Source organism: Lemur catta, chromosome 1 (genome assembly GCF_020740605.2).
Source record: "Lemur catta isolate mLemCat1 chromosome 1, mLemCat1.pri, whole genome shotgun sequence".
Lineage (NCBI taxonomy): Eukaryota > Metazoa > Chordata > Mammalia > Primates > Lemuridae > Lemur > Lemur catta.
In genome coordinates this window covers 104,586,982-104,612,927 of record NC_059128.1, presented here as the reverse complement: position 1 = coordinate 104,612,927, position 25,946 = coordinate 104,586,982, and the positions used below count along the sequence as shown (strand labels likewise).

The 25,946-nt window shown below is 37.4% G+C and overlaps 1 protein-coding gene across 3 annotated transcripts in view; it reads left to right on the top strand.

Annotated features, from left to right (window-relative positions):
* Positions 1-25,946, top strand: part of HMG20A (high mobility group 20A) — a 68,832-nt gene that overhangs the window by 31,007 nt on the left and 11,879 nt on the right. For 2 of the 3 annotated variants that reach the window (XM_045532698.1, XM_045532682.1), the window contains exons 2-6: positions 10,845-10,937; positions 16,266-16,413; positions 18,980-19,192; positions 22,220-22,352; positions 23,875-23,906. In XM_045532698.1, coding sequence (XP_045388654.1) covers positions 10,849-10,937; positions 16,266-16,413; positions 18,980-19,192; positions 22,220-22,352; positions 23,875-23,906 — 615 coding nt within the window. In that variant the 5' untranslated portion in view covers positions 10,845-10,848. Of the gene's footprint in view, positions 1-2,346; positions 2,581-10,844; positions 10,938-16,265; positions 16,414-18,979; positions 19,193-22,219; positions 22,353-23,874; positions 23,907-25,946 lie in introns of those variants that run through there. The other variant, XM_045532690.1, reaches the window with a different exon arrangement.

Below are 25,946 nucleotides of genomic sequence, written 5' to 3'. Positions count from 1 at the left end.
ACCTCCCCACATACACCCCCATCCAGTCTGTTGAAAAACTATCTTCTGTGAGACTTAGGAACCAGGCCGCACAGCAGGAGGTGAGCAGTGGGCAACCTAGCAAAGCTTCATCTGTATTTATAGTTGTCAACCACTTGCATCACCACTTGAGCTCTGTCTCTCCCCCCATCCACCCTGTCCATGGAAAAATTCCATGAACCGGTGACTAGTGCCAAAAAGGTTGGGGACCGCTGTTTTAAAGTATCTGTGCCATTTTGCATTCCCACCAACAATGAAGGAGAATTGCTATTGTTCCACATCCTTGCCAGCATTTGGTGGTATCTGTTTTGGATTTTGGCCATTCTAACAGGTGGGTACTGGTAACCCTTTATTGTTTTAATTTGCAATTGCAGTTGCCCTCTGTATCCTTGGGTTCCATATCTACAGATTCAATCAATCTGGGATCAAAAATATAGTATTTGGTAGATACAGGGTGGACTTCTCATATCCATGAGTTTTGTAAGGCCAGCCATGGGACTTAAGCATCTTCGGATTTTGGCATCCTTGAGGGTCCTAGAACCAATCCCTCACTCATAGGAAGGAACAGCTGTACCTGATGACATATGATGTTGAACATCTTTTCATATGCATAATTGTTATCTGTATATCTTCTTTGGTAAAGTGATCTGTTCAGGTCTTTGGCCCATTTTTAAATTGAGTTATTCATCTTCTTATTATTGAGTTTTAAGCATCCTTTGTATACTTTAGGTAACAGTTTTATATGAGATGTGTCTTTTACAAATATTTTTCCTTCAGTATGTAGCTTATTTTCTCATTGTCTTGACACTGTCTTTCATAAAGCAGATTTTTTAATTGTTTTAATCCCAGCTTATCAGTTATTTCTTTCGTGGATCAGGCCTTTCTTGTCATATCTAAAATAACATCTGCATACCCAAGGTCATCTAGGTTATCTCCTGTATTATCATGGTATCATCCAGGAGTTTTATAGTTTCGTGGCTTACATTTAGATTTGCCTTAATTTTCTTTTTTGTCAATAGTTTTCATTTCACTTTTTTTTTCTTTTCACTGCCTAAAAATTTCATCAACTAAAAAATTCATTAGTTTAACTAGCAATCTCTTTGAAAACAAACTAGAAATTTTGAGTTAATTTCGGTGAAAGGCATAAGGTCTTTATCTAGATTCATTTTTTTGCACGTAGATGTCCAGTTGCTAGCACCACTTGTTGAAAAGACTATGTTTGCTAAATTGTATTGCTTTTGTATTTGCTCCCTTGTCAAAGATCAGTTGGCTGTATATATGTAGGTCTATTTCTGGGCTCTCTATTCTGTTCCATTAATCTATTTGCCTGTTCTTTCACCATTACTACACTGTCTTTGATTACAGTAATTTCATATAAGTCTGTAAATCAGGTGATGTCAGTCCTCTAACTTAGCTCATTTCCTTCAGTATTAAATTGGCTAAACTGAGTCTTTTGCCTCTCCCTGTAAACTTTAGCATCTGTTTATCGATAGCCACAAAATAACTTGCTGGGATTTTGATTGAGATTGCATTGAATTGGTAGATTATACTGGGAAAAACTGACATCTTGACAATATTGGTCGTCTTCTCCATGAACAGGGAATATCTCTCCATTTATTTAGTTCTTCTTTGGTGTCTTTCATCAGAGTTTTGTAGTTTTTGTCATGCAGATTTTGTACATATTTTGTTAGCTTATACATAACTAAGTATTTCATTTTGGGGAATGCTAATATAAATTGTAACATGTTTTTAATTTCAAATTCTCTTTGTTCATTGCTGGTGTATAGGAAAGCATTTAACTTTTGTGTATGAACCTTGTCTCCTGCAACATTGCTATCAGTTGCTTATTAATTCTGGGAGGGGTTTTTTGTTTGTTTTTTCATTATTTTGGGTTTTTTGTCAATTCATTCAGATTTTCTACATAGACAATCATGTCATCTGCAAAGACGGTTTTATTTCTTCATTTCCAATCTGTATATTTTTTATTTCCTTTTCTTGTCCTATTGGATTAGCTGGGACTTTCAGTACAATGTTGAAAAGCAGTGGTGAGAGGGGATATCCTTGCCTTGTTCTTGATCTTAGTAGGAAAGCTTTGATTTTTTTTCCATTAAGTATGATGTTAGCTGTAGGGTTTTTGTAGATATTCTTTATCAAATTGAGGAAGTTCCCCTCTACTCCTCATTTGCTCAGAGTTTTTATCATGAATGGGAGTTGATTTCTGTCAAATGTTTTTTCTGCATCCATCGATATAATCATGCAACCTTTTTTCTTTAGCATATTGACATAATAGATTACATCAATTGAACTATAAAATGTTACAGAAAAAAAATCCTAGAAGGATCCTGTACTGATTGCTTTTTAAGTATCTTTTGAACTCTTATTATATTTAAAAGAATCTGAAACTAGAAAATATATGCAGGTTATTATGGATGTGGAAACTGCAAGAAAACATTCTAGAACTCCAATTAGTGGATGAATACTCAAAGGAAAGGCCCTGGACCTACATCAAAATGTTGGTGAATGGACAAATGTTAATATATGTTTTAAATTAAAATGTTTAAGGTAAGTGCATGGTTTTTTTTCTGATTCCTCATTTCAATCAACTATTTCAGTTAACCAGCAGCTAGTTGATTGTGTTGGCTAAGTGAACTTTTACTTTACTTCCTTCTGTGCAGCTGGATCTCTGATACTGGAAGGAGTCTGCCTGGTTGAGCTTCTAGGAGGTTTTTGCTTTCAAAGAGATTGTTAAACTAGTCACATCTCTAGTTGATGAAATTTTTAGGTAGTATCAAAAGTGAAAAGAAAACTATTAACTAAAAGGAAAAACTGGAGGGGAAAGATTCTGGGGATTCATTGAGAACACCTGCCTTGTCTAACAGTCTATCATAAAAGTCTCTCGTTACTTTTTCTGCTTAAAGTGTCCTTCTCCTGTCCCCAATCAGTCCTTTTTGCTTAACCTGCTACTTCCTATTCTTGTTTTTTGTTTGTTTTGTTTTGTTATGTTTTGTTTGAGACAGGGTCTCTCTCTGTCGCCTTAGAGTGCAGTGGTATCATCATAGCTCACTGCAACCTCAAACTCCTGGTCTCAAAGCAATCCTCCTGAGTAGCTGGGACTACAGGCATGCACCACCTTGCCCAGCTAATTTTTCTATTTTTTATAGAAGTCGGGTCTCGCTTTCGCTCAGGCTGGTCTCAGACTCCTGGCCTCAAGCAGTCCTCCCGCCTCCACTTCCCACAGTGCTAGGATTATAGGCGTGAGCCACTGCATCCAACCATACTTCTTCCTTCCTCTTAAAGGAGATCCCAACTTTATATGCCTATAAAACAAGGCAGTAATGTAAATGAGTGAGGTGAGCAGAGTGGAGACTGTAACGGAGACAGCTGTTACCCAGTACCAACTGAATGTTGCCCTCATTGGATATAGGCTAGGTGTTGGCAAAGATTTTTTTTTTTTAATAAAAGAATTTAGATAAACTGGTTTTTTTGTAACTGCCCCATTTTTATATATTGGCAACTTATTCAAATATTTTAAAAATACATTGCAGACTAAAAAGTGTCTACATGTTGAATTTGGCCTCTGGGCTTCCAGTTTGCAGACTCTACTTTTTGAAGCACTTCCAGAAAGCTTTTTCCTATCATAGTATTTGCCTATATCAGTATTGTACTCAGCATGTTTTGTTGTGATTATTTCTTTTTATGTTTTTTTTTTCTGTCTACTGGAAGTAAATTATACCTTGAGGGTAGGATCCCTGTGGACAACATATTATTCATATTTAAATCCCCAGCCCTAGTATAATGCCTGGCATTTGGTTGATGTTTGGTAAGTGTTTGAGTGAATGAACAAGCAGGCACATTTGTGAGTTTTCCTTTGTTTACTGGGTGACAGATTGAAGTCACTTGAGTAAATCTTGAGCAAAATTGATGTTAAGATCAAATGCTTAGACATGAATATCTAGCCTAGCATAAATGTAAAGTTGAAAATTCCACTACAGAATATATGTCCATCAGCAATGTTCACTACAATTGACATGAAGACTGACTCCATTGTTTGAAGACATTCTCGCTCCTTGCAAGTAGTAAAAGAGAATGCATATATGAGGATATACTTAGAGAATGTACTGAAGGTCTCCCAGATTCAGAGTTAATTCAATTAAGAAATACATAATGATGGCCGGGCGCGGTGGCTCACTCCTGTAATCCTAGCACTCTGGGAGACTGAGGTGGGAGGATCACTTGAGGTCAGGAGTTTGAGACCAGCCTGAGCAAGAACGAGACCCTGTCTCTACTGAAAAAAAAAAAAAGAAAGAAAGAAATTAGCTGGACAACTAAAAATATATAGAAAAAATTAGCCAGGCATGGTGGCGCATGCCTGTAGTCCCAGCTACTCAGGAGGCTGAGGCAGAAGGATTGCTTGAGCCCAGGAGTTTGAGGTTGCTGTGAGCTAAGTTGACGGCACAGCACTCTAGCCCAGGCAACAGAGTGAGACCCTGTCTCAAAAAAAAAAAAGAAAGAAAGAAAGAAATACGTAATGAATGAGGTTGGCCATCTGCAGAAGCGCCTGCCTGAGTAATAAATAAATAATAATTGAATAACTGAAGAGCTTCCTTAAGTTGAGGGATAAGGTGTGACTTTAAGCAAAGTCTAGTCATAATAGTATGATAAAGCTGTGAAATACATAATTGTATTTATTCCTCAAACATATATTAAACAAACACCTATGATAAGCCCAATACCAGGGTTAGGGCTGGGGGAATTGAAAGGTAAGTAAGGCACTGTTCCTGACCTAACAAAACATATAGTTAAATGTTAGAAAAGGTAAGTACAGTACAGTTAGTGAAACATGATGGGGATTTAGTGCAGGATGGTCTGATAGTGTGTAAGGGTACGCCTGATACATTCTTGATTTATCCAAGAGAACATGCTAAATGAAGACACATGTAAGGTGAGACTTAGAGGGTGAGTAAGTATAATAATTAGCCAAACAAGAAGGACTGGGTTACTAAGGAAGTATTCCAACCAGACAACAGTTGACAGAGAGCTATAGAGGTAAGAGAATGTGGTGCCTTTGTAAGTAGAAAGCAATTTAGGAATGCTAAGACAATTCAATGAGGAAAAAATAGTCTTTTCAACAGATAGTGCTGGGACAACTGGATATCCACATACAAAAGAACGAATTTGGACCCTTATCTCATGTCAATAAAAAAAATTAACTCAAAAAATGGAGCAACAATATAATGTAAGAGCTAAAACTCTTAGAAGAACACATAGGGGTAAATGTTTACAAACTTGGATTAGGTAATAATTTCTTAGATATGACACAGAAAGCTAAGCAACCAAAGAAAAAAATAGATAATTTGGACTTCAAAATTAAAAACTTGTGTGCTTCAAAGAACACTATTAAGAAAGTGAAAAGACAACTCATAAATGGGAGAAAAATATTTGCAAATAATATATCTGATAAGGATCTAATATCCCGAATATAAAAAGAACTCTTACAATTCAACAATGAAAAGACAATTAACCCAATTAAAAAATGGGAAAATGGCCAGGTGTGGTGGCTCATGCCTATAATCCTAGCATTCTGGGAGGCCGAGGCAGGAGGATCACTTGAGGTCAGGATTTCAAGACCAGGCTCAGCAAGAGCATGGGTACTTAGGAATGCTAAGACAATTCAATGAGGAAAAAATAGTCTTTTCAACAGATAGTGCTGGGACAACTGGATATCCACATACAAAAGAACGAATTTGGACCCTTATCTCATGTCAATAAAAAAAATTAACTCAAAAAATGGAGCAACTACTAAAAATAGAAATAAATTAGCCAGCCAACTAAAAATAGAAAAAAAAAACAAACATTAGCCGGGTGAGGTGGCGCATGCCTGTAGTCCCAGCTACTCGGGAGGTTGAGGCAGGAGGATCACTTGAGCCCAGGAGTTTGAGCTTGCTGTGAGCTAAGCTGATGCCATGGCACTCTAGCCCGGGCAACAGAGCGCAAGACTCTGGCTCAAAAAAAAAAAAAAAAAAATGGGCAAAGGACTTGGATAGACAGCTCTCCAAAGAAAATAAACTATTTACTCATCAGGGAAGTGCATACCAAAATCACAATGAGATACTACTTCATGTCTACTGGGATGGCTATAATAAAAATGATAGACACTAACAAGTGTGGTGAGGAAATGGAGAAATCGGAACCCTAATACATGTTAGTGGGAACGTAAAATGGTGCAAGTGCTTTGAAAAAGTTTGATCATTCCTCAAAATGTTAAACATGGAGTTCCAGCTCCATGTTTAGGGGATATACCCAAGAGAATTGAAAACACATCCACAAAAAAATTTACACACAAATGTTCATAAGCAGCAGCATTCACAACAGCCAAAAGATAAAAATAACCAAGTCTATCACCTGATGAATAGATAAACAAAATGTGGAATAACCATACAATAGAATATTATTCAGCCATAAAAAGAAATGAAATACTGATACATCCTATAATGTAATGAACCTTGAAAACTTTATGCTAAGTAAAAGTAGCCACCAAAAGGACACATACTGTGTAATTTCACTTATATAAAATGTCCAGAATAGGTAAATTTATAAAGACAGAAAGCAGCTTAATGTTGCCCAGGGTTAGGAGCAGGGGGAATGAGGACTGACTGCTCATGGGTATTGGGATTCTTTTTGGGGTGACTGAAATGTTCTAAAATTGGTTATGGTGTTGGTTGCACAACCTTGTGAATATACTAAAACCCACCAAATTGTATGCTTTAAAGGGGTGAATTTTATGGTATATGACTTATATCTTTAAAAAAAAGCAATTTAGTATGCCTTTTGGTGTGAGTTGGGGTTGGGGAGTGTGAAAAGATGAGGCTGAGTTTCAGGATTTGAGCGAGTTGGGTTTGAATTAGGTTGAAAAAGTTTGGCAGAGATGATGTGGCAGTTGAGAAATATCTTAAGAACACGTAGAAAGATTACTGAGAGCATTGAGGGCCCAGTTATGGTTAGATCCCATAAATTTAGCACTCTGTATTTTGTGATTTTTTTGTTTCTACCATCTGGAGCCAAAACTCAGAATTGATATACTTCTAGTTTATAGAAAGATAGCAAGGCAAGGGACTTCAGAGTGTTGGCAAAGGAACATTTGAAATGTAGCCATGGAATCTAAGCTGGGCAGAGAAGGGAAATTCAAGGGTCACTGAATAGGGAATTGTGTGGTTAAAGGTCAGTTGTAATAGGAGTAATTAAGAGAGCTGAAATGATAGGAGATCATGTCCAGAGATTTTTGAATATGAGGTTGATATAACCAAGTGAACTGATTTTTAAAGGAGCTAGGGATTTTGCATAAAGATTGCATAATAGTGTAGAAAATGAGGAATGCAGAATCCCACCTCTCAACTCTGAAGTGTATGATTGGGGAGAGGGTAGTGGGGAAGGAATATGATGGATCTCCACGAGTGGACTTAATGAAGTGGAGTTAACATACGTAAAGCAAGGGCACTTGAAAAGAGCCAACTCCAGAAAACAGAAGTACAAATTACGCTTCCAGCACTATCCAACACACTTGAAATAACATAGTCTTATTGGTGCGATTATCCTTGGAAAAGTTTACTATAACAATCTTAGGTGAGGAACATTTGTTAAGTTCCACCTAATTTCCTTTGTTCTGGCCCTATATTGACCAAAGCAATGGTCTGATTATGATTTGACTCTGCATATTACTACAGAGAGAGAATGTGTTCATTGGTCAATAAGTGTCTAGTATGCTTAATATATTTCTCATTATAATTTCTATAATCACCATTAAAATATTTTACATTGGCACTCTGTTTTATGCATCAATTTTTTTTTTTCAGTGAGTGGGTAGTGTTAGAGAGAATTTTAGGATTTCCAAAGCTAAGGTCCAGACCCTGGTTCTAAGTATAAGCCCAAAGAGATACCATTTTTGTGAGACTTCCAGGTAGAAGCCTTCACTAGATAAAGCCTCTCTACTAGGAAGCATCTGCGTGATGAACCTATTTATGTAAATTGCAGTGGAAAACCAAACTTTTATATTGCTTTGCCTTTGTACAAATTTCTCTTCTTTCCCTTGCAGAGCAGCATTCATTACATTTCTTAAGTGCTTTGCATAGAATTTCAAAGTTCATTGTGACCTCTGTACTGAGATATTATCAGGCACAGATGCTACATGTGAAGGGCTTTTGGCAATCAGTGGCTTGATAGCCATGATTCAGTTTGAATCACTCCCTCACGGACCACATGAAACACATTCTTGCAGGATCCCAGCTGTATTCTTGGGAATCATTTTATTTTCCAACTTATTGGACTAGTTTAGAGGCCTTTGGGCTTCACTGGACTTTTCTTCATTTCCGTCTTTTGTTGATCTTGGCCCCTTAACCTTCCACCCACTTTATTACTCATTTCTTGGGGATCTGACTACTCAGTAACACTGAGAAAATATATCTGAAGCCATATGGGTTGAGTAAAATAAACTTAAGATAGGACAAAAAGGAAGAAATGTGTGTTCTCTGAACTTCCTTTGTTTATAGATCTATTTATATGTTGTTAAGGTTGTGTTATCCAGCTGCCTCCTCACATCTCAAAAATGACTAAAGATATCTGGGAAACACTCTAACAGGGTCATGTTGGCATAGTAAATGAAAAGACACTTCATTTGTTCCCCACCAGATAATATATCTCCTTTTGAGGTTATGGGAGCAGTGCCAAGAGCTTCAAATACTGAATGTTGAGGTTCTTGAAAGGCCATTGATTTCTAGGGACAACCATAGGAAAACACTTGAGTCCTTATAAAGCCTGGGGGTATGTACCTGGCCATTTGAATGTTCGCTCATTACATTGTCTCTATGATATCTAATTGATAGTTTTCTTTTGGTAAAATGAACATTGGCACTAGTGTAAGGTGATGTTAGTAGCCCTTACAGCCCAGGCTCTAATCTGGTTTTCTTATAATGTGAATTAAAACTTAAAGGTCAGGCATGGTGGTTCATGCCTGTAGTCCTAGCACTCTGGGAGGCCGAGGCAGGAGGATTGCTTGAGGCCAGGAGTTTGAGACCTGCCTGAGCAAGAGTGAGACCCCCGTCTCCACAAAAAATAAAAAACTTAGGCGTGGTGGTATATGCGCATAGTCCCAGCTACTCAGGGGGCTGAGGCAGGAGGAGAATTGCTGGAGCCCAGGAGTTTGAGGTTGCGGTGAGCTATGATGATGCCACTACACTCTAGCCCTGGCGACAGAGAGAGACCCTGTCTCAAAAAAAAAAAAAAAAATGTACACTTGAGTCAGGATTATTCTAGAAAGCATGTAGAATGGAATTTTGTGGCATTTATTAGAGCCATTCCATTTGTAAACAACCCATCTTGAAGGAACTGAAAAGAGTTAGCAAGCATCCCTGCAGTGGAATAAACTCCTTGCTCTGTGACTGAGTGGGAAATTCCTCTCTCTGCCTTCCATGCTCTACCCACTAAAATAGGTAATACATGTACAGAGATGCATTGTTTCACATTAAGCTATTTATGGAACTTGGTCTGCTAATAAATATAGAGTGAAATAAGTAAGAATAAGAAATAAAACATTAGTGTTATCTTTTGGAAATAAATTACTGCATTGAACATGGAGAACATGGTTGTCAGTGTCTTCTGGATTTTCTTCATATTTCCACCTCAGTGGAATGAATCCTAGCTCTGCTTTAACTGCTGTGCTTTCCTTTTAATTGCTGTTTCACTAAGTCTGCTTAGCAGCAGCACCTGAAATAACTGCTGAGGAAGCGCCTAAGTGAATTCATAATTTGCTTCTCTGTTCTGCCGGTTAATTGAAGCACTCTCTTGAGTGCTTTGCAGTTCCACTTAAGTGGCTGATGTTTGGGGTCACTATTGAATGTTTTGTTTGATTATCACTTTCATAATAAATGGAATGCTGCTGCTTTTAGCTATGTGGGGTGAAGCCCTTGGTGGTAAGCCTTGAAAGGGAAAATCTTTCTTTGTAGCGATATGCTAAATGAAATTACTCTCTTTGTCACTTTGTCCTTTTATCCTTTCAGTGTGATAACCTCAAGTTCTTGTGATTTGTTTTTTTCAATTAAGCTTAGCTGTTTCCTGTACCCAGGTGCATGCTATTTCTGCTCTTGGTTATGATGGTGATGTGGAGCATATTTCTGACCTGGAAGTGTGGTTTCTTTGACTCAGAACCACATGTATGCCCTCCATCCTCAACTTCCTTTGCATTATTTCCTTTTGGAGGGCTCAGTTTGTCACCATTTAATCTAAAGATGATTCATCTGGGACTGAAAACTGGTCATGCTGTAACAACAATACCTTTCTTTATGGAATAATACTCAAAGCACTATCTTAGCCTTTCTCTGTTTATGAACCACTTTCAGTTTTAATCCCTCACAATAACCCTGTGGGTTAAGTAAGCAATTTTGTCTGTGTCTAAAATGGTAAAATTGTAGCTCAGAAAGGATAAATAATTTGCTCACGGTTGCAGTGCTTCTGAGTTATTCTGTTTAACGATTTCTACAGGAAATGAATAATACTTTTGAAGACATTCTAGATGAATAAAAAAGAATTTTCCAAACTGTGTCCCAATTGTTAAAATCTAACTTGTTTTTAGTCTGGTCAGTTGATAAGACCAGGATTAAAAAGTCCATTGACCATGGAGTTTAAATTGATGTGTCCAAGTCAGGAAAATAAATATTTAGGTCAGTTTCTATTCTGTTGCTGATGTGATAAAGTTAAGGAAAGCTGGCTGTTAAATTGGTGAAAATTGACAGAAAGTAAGTAAGCCATTTTTTTTTTTTATTCGCTCTTCCTTCCAGAGAGATGGAAAGCTTGATGCCTAGTTCTACCCTGCCAGCCCTTTTTGCAGATGAAGATGGCTCCAAGGAGAGTAATGACTTGGCTACAACTGGGTAAGCAGCTGCTTTGGGACATTGGGCCTCTGCATAGGCTTCAAAACAAAGCTTCTAACAGAGTATGAGGTGCTGAAGAAGCAGTTTTATATCATAAGACTAGAAGGTACATTTGTTGCACTTTGCAAAGAGAGTAAGAGCCATCGTAAACCTAAACTGCTTTGCAGTCTGCATTTGGTTGTCCTTTGCAGTGCTCTGGTTCCTGTGAACTGGTATAGCAATATGTCGGATTGGGCGGGCACAGTGGCTCACGCCTGTAATCCTAGCACTCTGGGAGGCTGAGGCGGGAGGATCACTCGAGGTCAGGAGTTCGAGACCAGCCTGAGCAAGAGTGAGACCCCGTCTCTACTAAAAATAGAAAGAAATTATATGGACAACTACAAATATATAGAAAAAATTAGCCGGGCATGGTGGCTCATGCCTGTAGTCCCAGCTACTCGGGAGGCTGAGGCAGAAGGATTGCTTGAGCCCAAGAGCTTGAGGTTGCTGTGAGCTAGGCTGATGCCATGGCACTCTAGCCCAGGCAACAGAATGAGACTCTGTCTCAAAAAAAAAAAAAAAAAAATATGTGGGATCTAGTGACCTAGTCGCCATTAAGGAAGTACCTGCCACAGAGCTAGCTCTGAAAAAACAAATGCATTTTCTGTTCAAATTGTTGCAGATATTAAAATAAGTTTTTCTCAAAGATCACATTTTTTAATACGATTCTTTATTCAAGATGCTTAGGAGCTTTGGCTGACTTCTGTTCCTTTTATTCATCCCCATTTCCTTTCTGTGGAATCTTTAGACAAATATGTACAGTAATATAGAAAAGGATTAATAGCAGTAGTCTACTTCTTCCCCTGAAAATCTCTGTTCCTCTTGAATTTTTATCTTTTCTCGATATTTAGAAGTTTTTACCAAAGAGGAAATATATTCACTAATAGGTGGAAGTGCTAACTAATCCCTAAGATGAATTATTTTAATATTCTTTAGAGTACTTTAAAAAACAGACTATATTTTGTAATTCTGTCTCCTTCTCTCACACTGGTTTCTCACCTCATCAATATCTGCTTTGACCTCACTACTCAGCTGTAACTGTTCTCCAAGACTTTTCTAAAGGCTGCATAGTTAATAAATCCAGTTAATTCAGTAAAAATTTTTGAATGTCTACTCTGTGCCAGTGTTCCAGGCATTAGATATAAAGCAATGATCAAAACAGACAAAAATCCTAGCCACTTTAGAGCTCAAATTCTACTGGGGAAGTCAGACAATAAGCAGGATAAATAAGTAAAATACATACTATGGTAATAAGAACTATGGATAAGAAAATAAAGGGGAAGAGGGTTAGGAACGGTTTGACAGAATGGTTTTAGGCAGGATGGCCCAGAAAGCATTTAATGAGAAAGTGACTTGAATAAATACCTGAAAGAAGTTAGGTAACTATTAATAGTATGCAGTTATCTGGGGAAGATGATTCTAGGCAGAGGGAGCCGTCAGTGCAAAAGCCCTGAGGTAGGATGTCTCCACCTTGTAGAAATAGCCAGGAGGAGGGGGTAAGAGATGAAAAATTAACTGTAGGGTACAGTGTACACTATTAGTGTGATGAATACATAAGCCCAGACTTCACCATCATGTAATCTATACATGTATCAGAATTCAGCTTGTACCCCCCAATATTCTTAAAATTTTTTTAAGAAGGAAAAAAAAAAATGAAATAACCAAGAGGCCAGTGTGACTAGAGTCATACATACCAGGGGGAGGAACAATAGAAGGCTTACATCAGTGCTACTCAGGCTTCAGTGTATATATGAATTGCCTACAGAGCTTATTAAAATGCAAATTCTAGTTTAGAAAGTCTGACTTCTGTCTTAGGGCCACAGATTCTACATTTCTAACAAGCAAGATCCTAGATAATGCCAGTGCTGCTGGTATGAGGCCCATACTTTGAGTAATAAGGGACTAGATCATGTAGGACTTTAGAGATCAGAATAAATAACTTTTACTCTGAATAAAGTGGGAAAGCATTGGTGGGTTTCAAGCAGAATGATAAGATCTGGCTTGTTTTTTAATAAGATTTCCCTGACTGTGTTGAGTAGAGAGTGAAGGGATCAGGGGCGGGACCAAAGAGACCAGTTAAGAGGCTCTTGGAACAATTCAGGAGAGAGATGAGAACCTGAAAAACATCACTGGTGACTTTGACAACAGTATTGCTGCTGGAGCGCTAGGGGCAAAAACCTCACTGAATGTGTTTCATAGATAATGAGAACAGGTGATAGTGAGAAGTAGAGAACTCTCAATATATTTTGAAGGTATTCCAAGTAAGATTTGACTGAGAGACCAGGTAAGCAGTGTGAGAAGAGAGAAAAAAAGCAGTCAAAGACAACTCCAAAGTTTTAGCCTAAGCAAGTGGAGGGATGGAGTTGCCATTAACTTAGATGAGGAAAACTGAACAGGTTGGAGAGGGAATTAATTGTAGGAGCTCAATTTTGGAAATTTTAAATTGGAAGTGCTTATTAGATACCTAATCAGAGATGTCAAATAGGCAGTTTGATGTCAGGTTCTGAAGTTAGGGGAAGTTCAGGCTAGAAAGAGAAAGTTGGGAGTCATCAGCATATAACTGATATTTACAGCCATGAGACTGGATGAGATCACCGAAGAAATGAGAACTGTGTAGTAGAAGAGAGAAGAGATCTAAAGCCTGAGCTCTGGGATATCCCAGCATTTAGAAGTCAGGCAGAAGAACAGGAGTCAACAGAGACTACAGTGAGTAGCTAAAAAGGCAGCAGAAAGAAACAGAGAAGTATAGGGTCCTGGAAACCAAGTAAAAAAAAAAAAGATATTTCAAGAGAGGGGAAGAGATCAACTGTGTCAGATGCTTCTGGTATATCAGCTAAAATGAGGACTGAGAAATGACATTGGATTTAGCATGGAGGTCATTTGGTGGCCTTGACAAGAGTTATAAGCACATATCTCTTCTGGAACAGGTTTAAGAGAGAATGGAAGGAGAGAAACTGAAGTCAGTCAGTATAAACAAGTTCTTTTTGAGAGTTTTGCTATAAAAGAAAGGAGAAAAATGAGGACCTTAACTAAAAGTGGGATTGAAAGAGTGTTTTGTTTTTCATTTTGTTTTGTTTTAACAGGACTGATATCAAATTTATATGCTGATTATTAGGCTGATCCTGTAGAGGTAAAAGAATTGGTGTTGCCAGAAAGGGCAGAATTGCTGAAAACCTATCCTTGAATAGGCAAGAGGGTCTGGGACCCAGTGGGAAAATGGAAGGGTTGTTGGCTTTAGCTAGGAACATGAACAACTCATTCATGATAACAAAAGAGCCTTGTTTTTTCAGTCTTTATCCAACTTTTCAAAACGGCATTTGACACCTTTGACCACTCCCTTCCTATTCCTTCTACTTCAGTCAGGGATTCGTGGGGTGAATACTCTTTCCCAAACCTATTTCTCATATTTTACTGAAATAAGAATGTACAAGAGTTAGTAACTTGAAAATTGATGGCATAGTTGAAATGAGAATGACAGTGAAAGAACAAGTTGCCTAACACATCCAAAATGATTGAAATATTTGGAAAATAACACTGCTGAAATCAAACTGGATCTCCGATGGTACCTCTCTTCAAAGAACATGATTGGCATTGGTTTCATAGCTTCTTTTACTTACCCTTTTTTAAAAGACCTCAAAAATGTAGGAACTTCCTGCTTAAAATCATCTATTATGTTTCCTAAAAGGGTCAAATGAGTGTGATCTCTTTAATTCCCAGGACACTCAGCATCTGTTTTCTGGAAAATATCTAGCAATGCCCATTATTTTCATGGGCTGGTGGCTCTCAAATCTCTCATGCCTTTTCCTCACCTGTGTTCTCTCAGGACATGTTTCCAGTTGTCTTTGGGACATTTCCACTTAATTATGTTACAGGCATTTCAAACTTGCCATTTTCTCATCTGTCATCTGTCATCATACACGCACGCATGCACACTTGCATGCAATTCTTACCTTGGTTAATATTAAGTATGTAATCATCAATTTGAAAGCTTTAGACTTACCTCATGACTCTTCTTTTTCTTTCACTATTTGTATTCAATCGGTCATTAAGTTCTCTCCATTCCACCCCTTAAATATCTCTTAGCTTTCCCTCCCCTACTCTGAATCCTGCCTGCCCTTGTCTCTCACTTGGTCTATTGCTCTAGCCTCATGATAGGTCTCCCTTTTCCCTGTTATACACAGTTCATTCGGCCTGGAATGATGGTTTTTACCCTGATGAATACATATTCGTCTTTTAAGACCTCCTCTGTAAAATCTTTTTTTTCTTTTAGACTGAGTATAGAGGTGGGGTGTGCTAAGGACAGACCTAAAATCTTTCTTTACATCCTCTCCATACATATAAAATTCATCATCCCCTCTACCATGCCTCTATGGCACTTTTTACAAACCTCTGTTTTAGTACTTGTATTGCATTGTAATTATTGCCCATAACCCTGTGGAGTATGCACATTCTTTCAGAATAATGACTGAATATTACTCTATTATCCATCTTCTGCCACCTTACCTTCCCAACTCCTCCCCTACACACATACACAAAAACAAAACAAACTTCCAAGCACATGATATTGCCTTTTCTTCCATTCTCATATCCACATGTGATAGGGTAAATCAATCTAAGATTCTACATCACCTGTAACTACTTGTGTTCATTTTTCAGAAGGATGAGATCTGATTTGCTAACTCATCTGGAACAGAACAGTGGGATCAGGAAAGAAGTCTGTCCGACTTACTAACATTTGTACCTAAACTTATTGAACTTGATAATATTGTTCTGAAATCATCGGATTGTCAAGAAACACTATAATCCAAGAAGAAATAGCCTATGGAATGTACCATTAGGGTCTTTAAGAACTCTCTCTTTTGTGATACGTGGCAAACGGTCTCTACAACTCTCATTTCTATTCACCTTCTTCATTAATAGTGTTTTCCCTTTACATTGCAGATAATTGAAAAGTAGTATATAAAAGTCAGTCTCTGTTACACGCTCAGAGCTAAAATATGAAGTCTGTGTTGAGGGGAGAGGTCTTTTTTTTGGAAAAGATTATAGTTGTTTTTGGTAGACTTCTTCATGGAACTGACCTGGTTCAAGCAAGCACTGAAACCATTTTTAAAAACACTCTGTAACTTCTATGGAGACATTGTTTACATTTACACAGAATGTAGTTGCGAAATTAATTCAAGAAATGGCATGTGCTCTTGCTGGCAGGGAAATTTGTCTTGAACCTTGGTAAATAGGAGGAGTTTTTGATGCAGTCAATACTGAACTTTTGCATTTCTGCCTGTTATTCAGGTTAACCCACCCAGAGGTTCCGTACAGTAGTGCCACTGCATCATCCACCAACAATCCGGAGTTTGTGGAGGATCTCTCCCAAGGTCAGCTGCTTCAGAATGAGTCTTCAAATACAGCAGAAGGCAATGAACAGAGGCATGAAGATGAGGTAAGCTGAAGTATCTCCTCCTGTTAGTGTCCTCTGAAGCTTCTAAAAAAGCATTTGGCAAGGGAGGTGTTGATTAAAGTGTTTATTATCTGGCCTTCTTACATTCTTGGGCTGATAAGCTGTACAGTTTTCTGTTTCATATTTCTTGTTTTACATAGAATCCATATTAATGCTTTTAGTAACATAGAAACAGGTAGACTCTTTTTCCCTCCGCCTAAGAAGTATACCTGCCTCATAATAGCTGCTCAACAAATGGTTGTTGAATGAGTGAATGATTTAATCATTAATAAGTAAGTGATGAGAGGTGGCTATATGCCCTTGTTAGGGCCAGCGTCTGTTCACCAAGCCCTGCAGCATGGAGCCATATGTGCCCAAAGAATTCACACCATTTACCAAGTCTGTCACCCTCCCATAGGGAACACCTTTCCTTAACTCTGCAGTCCCTAATTCCCGGGCCACAGACCAGTATCGGTGTGTGGCCTATTAGGAACTGGCCACACAGCAGCAGGTGAGCAGCCGGTGAATGAGGGAAGCTTCATCTGTATTTACAGCTGCTCCCTGTCACTCACCATCCCTGCCCCACGCCCAGTCCATGGAAAATTGTCTTCCATGAAACTGGTCCCTGGTGCCAAAAAGGTTGGGGACTGCTGCAAACTCACACAAAGGTTCTATATGGGCCTGGGCAGTCATGCCCTTGTTGGACTTGCAGTGTTTCTTACAAATAACTGGTACGTTATTTATGTTTTAAGGTACTCTTCTTTTTTAAGCCAGAAAAGATATCTGCCATTGGGTTTTGGGTTTTTTCTTATTTTAAAAGAGGGTAATTTTTTCATCTATCCTGTTGGCATTTTTAAAGATTATAATGACTGGTTTAAAGCTTCTTAAACATCTTAAATGCTGTAGTAGCTTTGATGTTAATATGTTTTAAAAAAAAAACCCCAACTAATACCAAATACACCATTTGCCCAATAGTGAGTCATTGCACCATTATATACATATTTGGAGGAGTAGAGTACTACAAATAGTACTTAGATATTTTTGTCCCTTTTTATTTATCTTTCTCTTATCTGAAATAAAAATTATTATGTCCATAAAACATTAACTGATAGGCTATATGTATTTGTAAAATTATGAAGCAAAAATATGGTGTATTTTATATCTCATGGAAAGGTCTAAGAAAAAAGGCTGTGGTAAAACATCAGTAGTACCTCAGTCCTTTTTGTTTTTTTAAGAGGTGATTTAAGCTTCTGATTTAACTAATAACTCAACATATAAAGACCTTTGACCATATCTTAAGGATCAGATTGTAAAGCCAAAGAACTAGTCTTCATTTTGGTTATATTATATTTATTGAAATTTTTCTGAGATTTAGATATACTAATTTAAAAATCTCAGGCCGGGCATAGTGGCTTATGCCTAATAATCCCAGAACTTTGAGAGGCCAAGGCGGGAAGATCACTTGAGCCCAGGAGTTCGACACAAGCTTGGACAATATAGAGAGACCTGATTTCTACAAAAAATAAAAAAATTAGCCAGACATGGTGACACATGCCTATAGTCCCAGCTACTCAGGAGGCTGAGGCAGGAGGATTGCTTCAGCCTGGGAGTTGGAGGTTGCTGTGAGCTGTGATCACACCATTGTACTCCAACCTGGGCAACAGAGCAAGACCCTATCTCAAAAAAAAAAAGAAAAATCTCAGTGGGGCATGGTGGCTCACACCTGTAATTCTAGCACTTTGGGAGTCCAAAGGAGGAGAGTTGCTAGAGGCCAGGTGTTTGAGACCAGCCTGAGCAACATAATGAGACCCTGTGTCTACAAAAAATTTAAAAATTAGCCAGATATAGTGGCACACGCCTATAGTCCTAGCTACTCAGGAGGCTGAGGCAGGAGGATCTTTTGAACCTACGAGTTTGAGGTTGCAGTGAGATATAATGGTACCAATACACTCTAGCCCAGGAAACAGAGCAAAACCTTGTCTCAAAGAATAAATAAACTTAAAAATCCATATGCTGTCTGTTATGGGAAATAAACAGGTCTTTGAATATTATTAATGAGAAATACACTTCATGAATTATTTTTAATCCCTGTTCTACAACTTGTCCCTTCTTTTGCCCAGTGGATGTGACAACATCTTATTCTGATCTTCTGTGACAGTGTCTGCCTCCCTGGCACAGTGCTGTGTGTAATGCTGCATTTCTCATTTAGGATATTCCCCTGTCAGGATCAGGACCTACTAAGTGCATATAAAGGTCAAAGCTTGAGTGATAATGGTATACCTTATTCTTATATGTTGAGATTAGCACAAAAGTAGCCCTTTAGTGCAACAGTTTGTAGTATGGTACACCAAAAGGTCTACAAATGAACCATCTGGAGTCCCTTCTTGAAAACTGCATTGCAGTTATTTGTACCTATGACACATTTAGAAAGCTTTGAATATCCAGGGCCTTATTCATAGGAAAATGCAACTCTTATCCTGTTTTGTTTGTTGGTATTTATTGTTGTTGTTGGGTTATTTGGAGGAATTGTTGTTTGGTTTTTGGGTTTTTATTTTGTTTTGTTTTATAGCAAAGAAGTAAACGAGGAGGTTGGTCCAAAGGAAGAAAGAGAAAGAAACCTCTTCGAGACAGCAATGCACCCAAATCCCCCCTTACAGGATATGTTCGGTTCATGAATGAGCGTCGTGAACAGCTTCGTGCAAAGAGACCAGAAGTCCCATTTCCAGAGATCACAAGGATGTTAGGCAATGAATGGAGTAAACTGCCTCCTGAGGAAAAACAAGTAATTATTCTTATTCCTGATCTTTTGTTTGGTTTTGATTATATCTCAACAATAACTTCTGTAAGAAAAGCAAAGAGGATGAACAGTTGATTCTTCAATTTTGTCACAGTGCCTAGGACACCAGAATAGCTCTGTCCTTCATAGCTCTTTTCTCTAGCCCAGTGATTTTAAAATTATTTCAGGGTTTGCGACAGGGGTATGAGCAGGGGGGAGTCTAGGATTCCCCTCAACCAAAGCAGCTCCACTTTTATTTTAACATATATATACTGAGAGTTCATGTAAGATTTTTTTAAGTGGTTCAGTATTAAGAAATGAACAAATCTATTAGCATAATTTATTCCACAGAGTTAAAAATCATGAATTAAATAAGAAAAAGTCACTTGATAAAATTCTGCAGTTCACATAGGATTTTTAAGAAAGAGATTTCACTGCTTTAATAAATTTTTTTAACTAGAGCTCTAGCAAATTAACCTACTATGGGAAATAAAGCAAGAACTACTTGAATTCTTTCTCCTCTAAGACATAAACTAACCCTACTGCCAAACTGAAATGAATCCATTTGTTAGACAGATCTGAGGGGAATTAAGGACAAGATAGCCATGAGCTTGTTGCAATGCCACTAAAGCAGAGTGCTGGTAATGATTGTGGGAGTTGCTTCGGGTTAAAAGTTCCCAGCATTCCCAGCATCTGAAAGATATCTGTATTTCTTTTATGTTTTAAACTCTTTTATGACTTACACTCTTTAAAAAAGATTCCCAGACAGACTCAAACCAAATCGAAAAATGCTCTCTTGGGAATTAATTGAATTCAAAAATTTTCAGAAATATCAGATTAAGTTGCAACTTGAAGCTCTGTGTTTGTGGTAGCAAGCTAGTTGAAAGCAGTGTATATCATTCATTGTTTTGGCTCTACCGTGTAAAGGGATAGTGAACTGTACATACTAGGTTACTCTTTTCTTCTTTATTTTTCTTTAAATTTAATACATGCTCATTGTTCCGATTTTTTTCAGAAAATATGGAAATGTATTACCAAAAAAAGCAAAAGTAACAGTAATTGTCTTGGGGGATAACCACTGTTGGTTATGTAGGACAAGGGTTTTGTATTTGTTCTTGTTCTTTTTAACTTTTTTTTTGAAACTAATTTCAAATGTACAAAAAGTTACATACATAAAAATGATACAAATAACATCCAAGCACCCTTTACCCAGATTCACCTATTGTTAACACATTTTATCCCATTTCTTTGTTTGCATGTGCACTCATTCTTTTGCTTGTGTATTTTCTAAGAATAGAGATATTCTTTTGATAACTGTAGTACAGTTAATCAACTTCATAATTATATATTAATACGGTGCTTTTATTTAATCTCCCATCCATATGTTGACCTAACATCGTTCCTTTTGTTTGTTTGCTTGACTTTTTTATTTTTATTGAATCATATTTATCAATCATATTTATATGATAATAGGAGTAATCAAGTAATTAGTTGAAGCCTAATATTGTTCGTGTATAACATTTTTCCCCTCCAGTAAAGATTCCAGTCTTGGGTCAGGTTTTGTGTTTAGTAGTCAAATCTCTTTAGCTTCTGTTAAGCTGGGATATTTCCACAACCTTTCTTTGTCTTTTATAACATTGCTATTTTTTAAGAGTACAATCCCTCTCTCTTTTCCCCATTTCTTTTACTTTTAACAGAACATTCCTCATTGTGTATTTGTCTGTGACGTTTCCCTATGATTAGATTGAGGTTATGCATTCTTGGTCAGAGTACTGCACAGGTGGTGGTATGTCCTTCTCTGAGTATCACATATGCAGATACACAGTGCCCTTTTGTTCTTCATTAGTAATGTTAATTTTGCTCACCTGGGAAATGTTTTTTATTCTCCTTTATCATGAATAAGCAGTCTTTGGGGAGATAATTTATGAAACAGCCTGTTCCACATCAAAATTTTCCCCTAGATTTAGTATTCATTTATGATTTTTGCCTGATCTAGTCTTTATCATTGTGGACACAAGGTGATTTTTCCAGCTCCAGGAGCCCCTTCCACATTTGGCCCTCAGGATTCTAATCTAAGCAAGAGCCCTCCTCCTCCCTCTCATTTATGTATTTGTTTGTTACATATTTATTATTGGTATGATAAATAATTGGTGGTATATCTATTATTATTGGTATAAATTTCCTTTTTTTCCAATGGTTTATAATTTATCACTATACTTAATTCTTTTGGTGCTTAAATTGTCTCAGATTTGTCCATCCGAGTATCCCCTACATCTGGCTCTTATGTGGGACAAGGCTTTTAACATAATTTCTGACTCTGGTTTCTGTTCATTTAGAAGTAGTATTTTTATAGTTTCTTATACATAATTTGATGAATGAAAAGGGCAGAGCATTAAAATAATTCTGGTAGATCAATGAACTTTGTTTAAATAATTAATAGCACAAAGCAATCAAAGCATGTAGATAGATATAGGCTCTCTCAAAAGTAGTCCATTTTTAGGTCCATAGAATGAGGTCATTCTTTTTATGTTCTTTGTGTCTCCCAGCTTTAGTGCTCCATTCTTTCTTAGAGGGCCAATTGATGTATGAGATCATTCCTTCAAAATGGGCTGGGAATAGAGAAACAAAGTAATATTCTATTTCCCTCCCCCCGGGAAGACTGTGCCTGTGTGGTGTGCAGACCTAACAAGGACTCTAGTGGCCACATGGAATTCTATCTGTAGGGTTAGAGGAATAACTAATCATCTTCATGAATTTTTTATAAGAATAATCTCAATAGAACTTATCTTCATTAAGTTAGAAAAGGCAATAAGTAGTCTAAAAAGTTAGAATTACTTATTTCTTTTATAATTGAGAGATTATATTTTGTTCTATTTATACAACTCTTATTTTCTGAGTCTCCCTTAAAGCATATTCCCTGTGTTTTTTTTTTTCCCATGTTCTAATTGTCCTGTGTTTTCCTCAAAGAGGTAATTGATATTTTACCTAAATAAGATCTTGGTTTCTTGAAATAATTCTGTATTTCTTTCCTAGCGCTATCTTGATGAAGCAGACAGAGATAAGGAGCGTTACATGAAGGAACTGGAGCAGTATCAGAAAACTGAGGCCTATAAGGTCTTCAGTAGGAAAACCCAGGACCGCCAGAAAGGCAAATCTCATAGGCAAGGTATCAGAATCAGAACCAAATGTATTTGTATTAAAGTTGGTCATGCATGATGGAATGTCATAAAGCCAACTGTTAGAGTGATAACTATAAAAGATGTTTCTGTCATCTGTCTTCTACCCAATATTCACTTGCAAGCATCATCTTGGAATTGTATTAAAATCACATTGTTCTCATTTAGAAATTTCAGTTGGGTTTCCATATTCATTATCAACAATTTGGCTTGTGCTCCAAGACCCCTATTATTTAGTTGCCTCCCCTTCTTTTCCTAATTCCCAGTTTAGGCATTTCTCTGACTATAAGCAAATCTGTCTACTAAACTACTTAACTGACTTGCCTTTAACACTTCTAAACTTTTCCCTATTATTTCTTCCAGCCTCCAATGATCCTTCTTTTCATTCATTCATTCACATATGCATGCATTCAAAATATATTTATTGAGCAACTTAGATATCAGGCTCTCTTCTAGGCATCAAAAATGCAACAGTGAACAAGATAAGTAGTATCTCTTGTCTTTATGATCTTTTGTTTTCTGTTAAAATTGTTCATTACACTATCAAAAGTATTGCTTCAAGCTCCGCTTCTTCGGGAAACACTGCCAAAGAAGCACCACCCACTATTAGTCTTTGTTCCTTAGCCATTGCTTCTTCTCCACATTTGGGCATCTTGCCTGCTAAAACTATAATGTTGTGCAAACAGCCTTTGGTATATGTTTCCTGTCCACCCTCCCACCTGAATCTCCTCAAAGTAAAAACTGTATGGCTGGGTGCAGTGGCTCACACCTGTAATCCTAGCACTTTGAGAGGCTGGGGCAGGATGATCGCTTGTGGTCAGGAGTTTGAGTCCAACGTAGGCAACATAGCAAGACCCTATCTCTGTAAAAAAATTTTAAAAATTAGGCTGGCCATGGTGGCTCACACCTGTAATCCTAGCACTCTGGGAAGCCAAGGTGGGAGGATTGCTTGAGGTTAGGAGTTCAAGATCAGCCTGAGCAAGAGCGAGACCTTGTCTCTACCAAAAAACAGAAAAAATTAGCTGAGCGTGGTGGCAGGTGCCTGTAGTCCCAGCTACTCGGGAGGCTGAGGCAGGAAGATCACTTGAGCCCAGGAGTTTGAGGTTGCAGTGAGCTATGATGACACCACTCCATTCTAGCCAGAGTGGCAGAGTGAGACCCTAACTTGAGCCCAGGAGTTTGAGGTTATAGTGAGCTATGATCATGCATGCCACTGCACTCCAGCCTGGGTGACAAAGTGAGACCCTATCACCCAAATAAAAATTTTAAAAAATAAAAAAGGTAAGAACTGTGTCTGCTTTTTCTCTTGTGCCTAATTACATACTCTGTAGGTATGCGGTTCCCTTTAACTTTTGTTGACTGACCGATTAATAAAGCCTTAAGGAAAAATATCATATGTTGTGAGAGTCTACATATACCAGCAGGAGTTATAGTTTGGCATGGTCACATACTTGGATTTTGTTATTGTTTTGTTTTTCACTTTAATGTTCTCTTATTCTTTCATATTTTTAGATGCAGCTCGACAGGCCACTCACGATCACGAGGTAATTAGCCATCTGTCTATATTTCATATGTATACACACACCCACACACACACACACATACATATAAAATATATACATATTTATAATAATGCTGTTTGAAGTACTATTAGATTTTTTTTTTTTTTATGAATGGCAGAATATTTCCTACCCCATAATTCAGATTGAGTGAGTTACTTTAGATCAGGGCTTCTTAGCATATGGCAAACACTTACATTATGTGTCTGTCCTTGAACTACAGCCCCTAACCCCAATCCTTTCCTGTGGTCTAAGAATTTAATTGGCGTTAAATGCCAAAGATGGCTGGAATTCCTAATGAAGTATAGAACTCAGGGCCAGCTGAAAGCTGTAACGTGACCATAGTTTATCATCACTACATACCTTAGTCCGACTCTCAAAAAGTTGTTATTTAAAGAATCCAGCGTTTAGTTAAAATCAACTGTTCAATAGCTCAGTGTCTCAGTTCCTATACCTCCTCTCTTAGTCCCTCATGTCACTGACACAAGTTTGTGTACTGGCCTCATTCTTCCCATTTGGTTCTGTGTCTCTGTATGTATGCAGGATTTAGGCCTGTGTGTGCTGGCTGTGCTGCATAGACAGCCTTAAATATATGTAGCCTGTTAAATATATGGTTGTAAAAAAATAAAACCTGTGGTAATTTCATGCTTTAAAACACTCGGTGACTCCTCATTCCTTACCACATCGTATTCAAACTCAGCAATCAGGTTCTTCTATAATTAAATCCCAACTTCTCTTTCCAAATACCTTAACTCCCTTTTCCCCGTATATATCTTATATGCCTAAAACCTTTACTACTCACTGTCTCCCAGGAGCCCCTTTCTTCTCTGCTGCATGCCTGTGCTCATATTATTCCTTTCATAAGAATATTTTTTCTTCCTCACACTTTTTTTTTTTTTCACTTTCCCCGTCCTCCTATTTCTGCCTCTCAAAATTCTAGTTATCACATGACTATTTCAAGTTCTGTTTCCTCCTTTAAACTTTTCTTGTTTCCTCCAACTTCCTTTAACCCTCATGGCTCTCTATACTTCCCTTAGGCACTTAGCTGATCTGGCCTGATGTCGGGGTCATTCAAGTACTTCTGTAATTCATACTCTTTGGTTGTCATCTCTTTGAAGGCACGCACAATCTAGTTTCTGTGTTCGTATCCAACCCCATACCACCCAGCATGATATAATTATTTTATACAAGAATCCATTCAAAGTTGACTTGAAATAACAGTGGGAATTTGAACAAAAAGAATTTTCTGATTTACTCTTTTACATGTATTTGGGGTTTTTATTGTTTTTGTTTTTGAGACAGTCTCACTCTGTCACCCCAGGTAGAGTACAGTGGTGTCATGTATTTGATTTTTTACTAAATCAAGGAAATCATTTCTTTAAAATATTAACTTATTTATCTTGCGGTCATAGTTATACCTAATTTGATGTTGGTGACTTTCGAAATATAGAGAAAAGATCCAAATTCACAGGTTAAATAGGTGTATTACTGTCTATGAATTATAAAGTGAGAGGCATAGAAAATATTAGGATTTTATTCAATAGATTAATCCTATATAAATGTAGTTATATATGATATATCTGTGTTCTAATTAGGATGAAATGTTATAAATACTTTTTGCTTGAGAAACTTGGTATATATACTTTGTATTTTAAATAATAACTGAATAATGTTGTAAGCTTTCCATATTACCGGTTACTTACATAATTACTTATTTCTCTCTTCCTTTGTCCGTGTGCCCACCTACCAGTGAAATTTCTGTACTTCTTGTCTTCCCTACTTTATAGGTTACTAAAGAGAATTTGGATAGTAATTGGAAACATTAGATCTCACATTTTGTAAAGTCAGTCACTGACTCATTTCATCACTGTGGATTTTGCTGGCCAAACTATATGTGGTATTTTTGTCTTCAATAAAGTTGATAGTTGTAGTCAGAAAAGATATAGTAGATTTAATCATAGAAGCTGCTGCTGATTTAAGAAATGAAACTGTTTATTAAAATACATTGGTGTGATAGGAATTTCT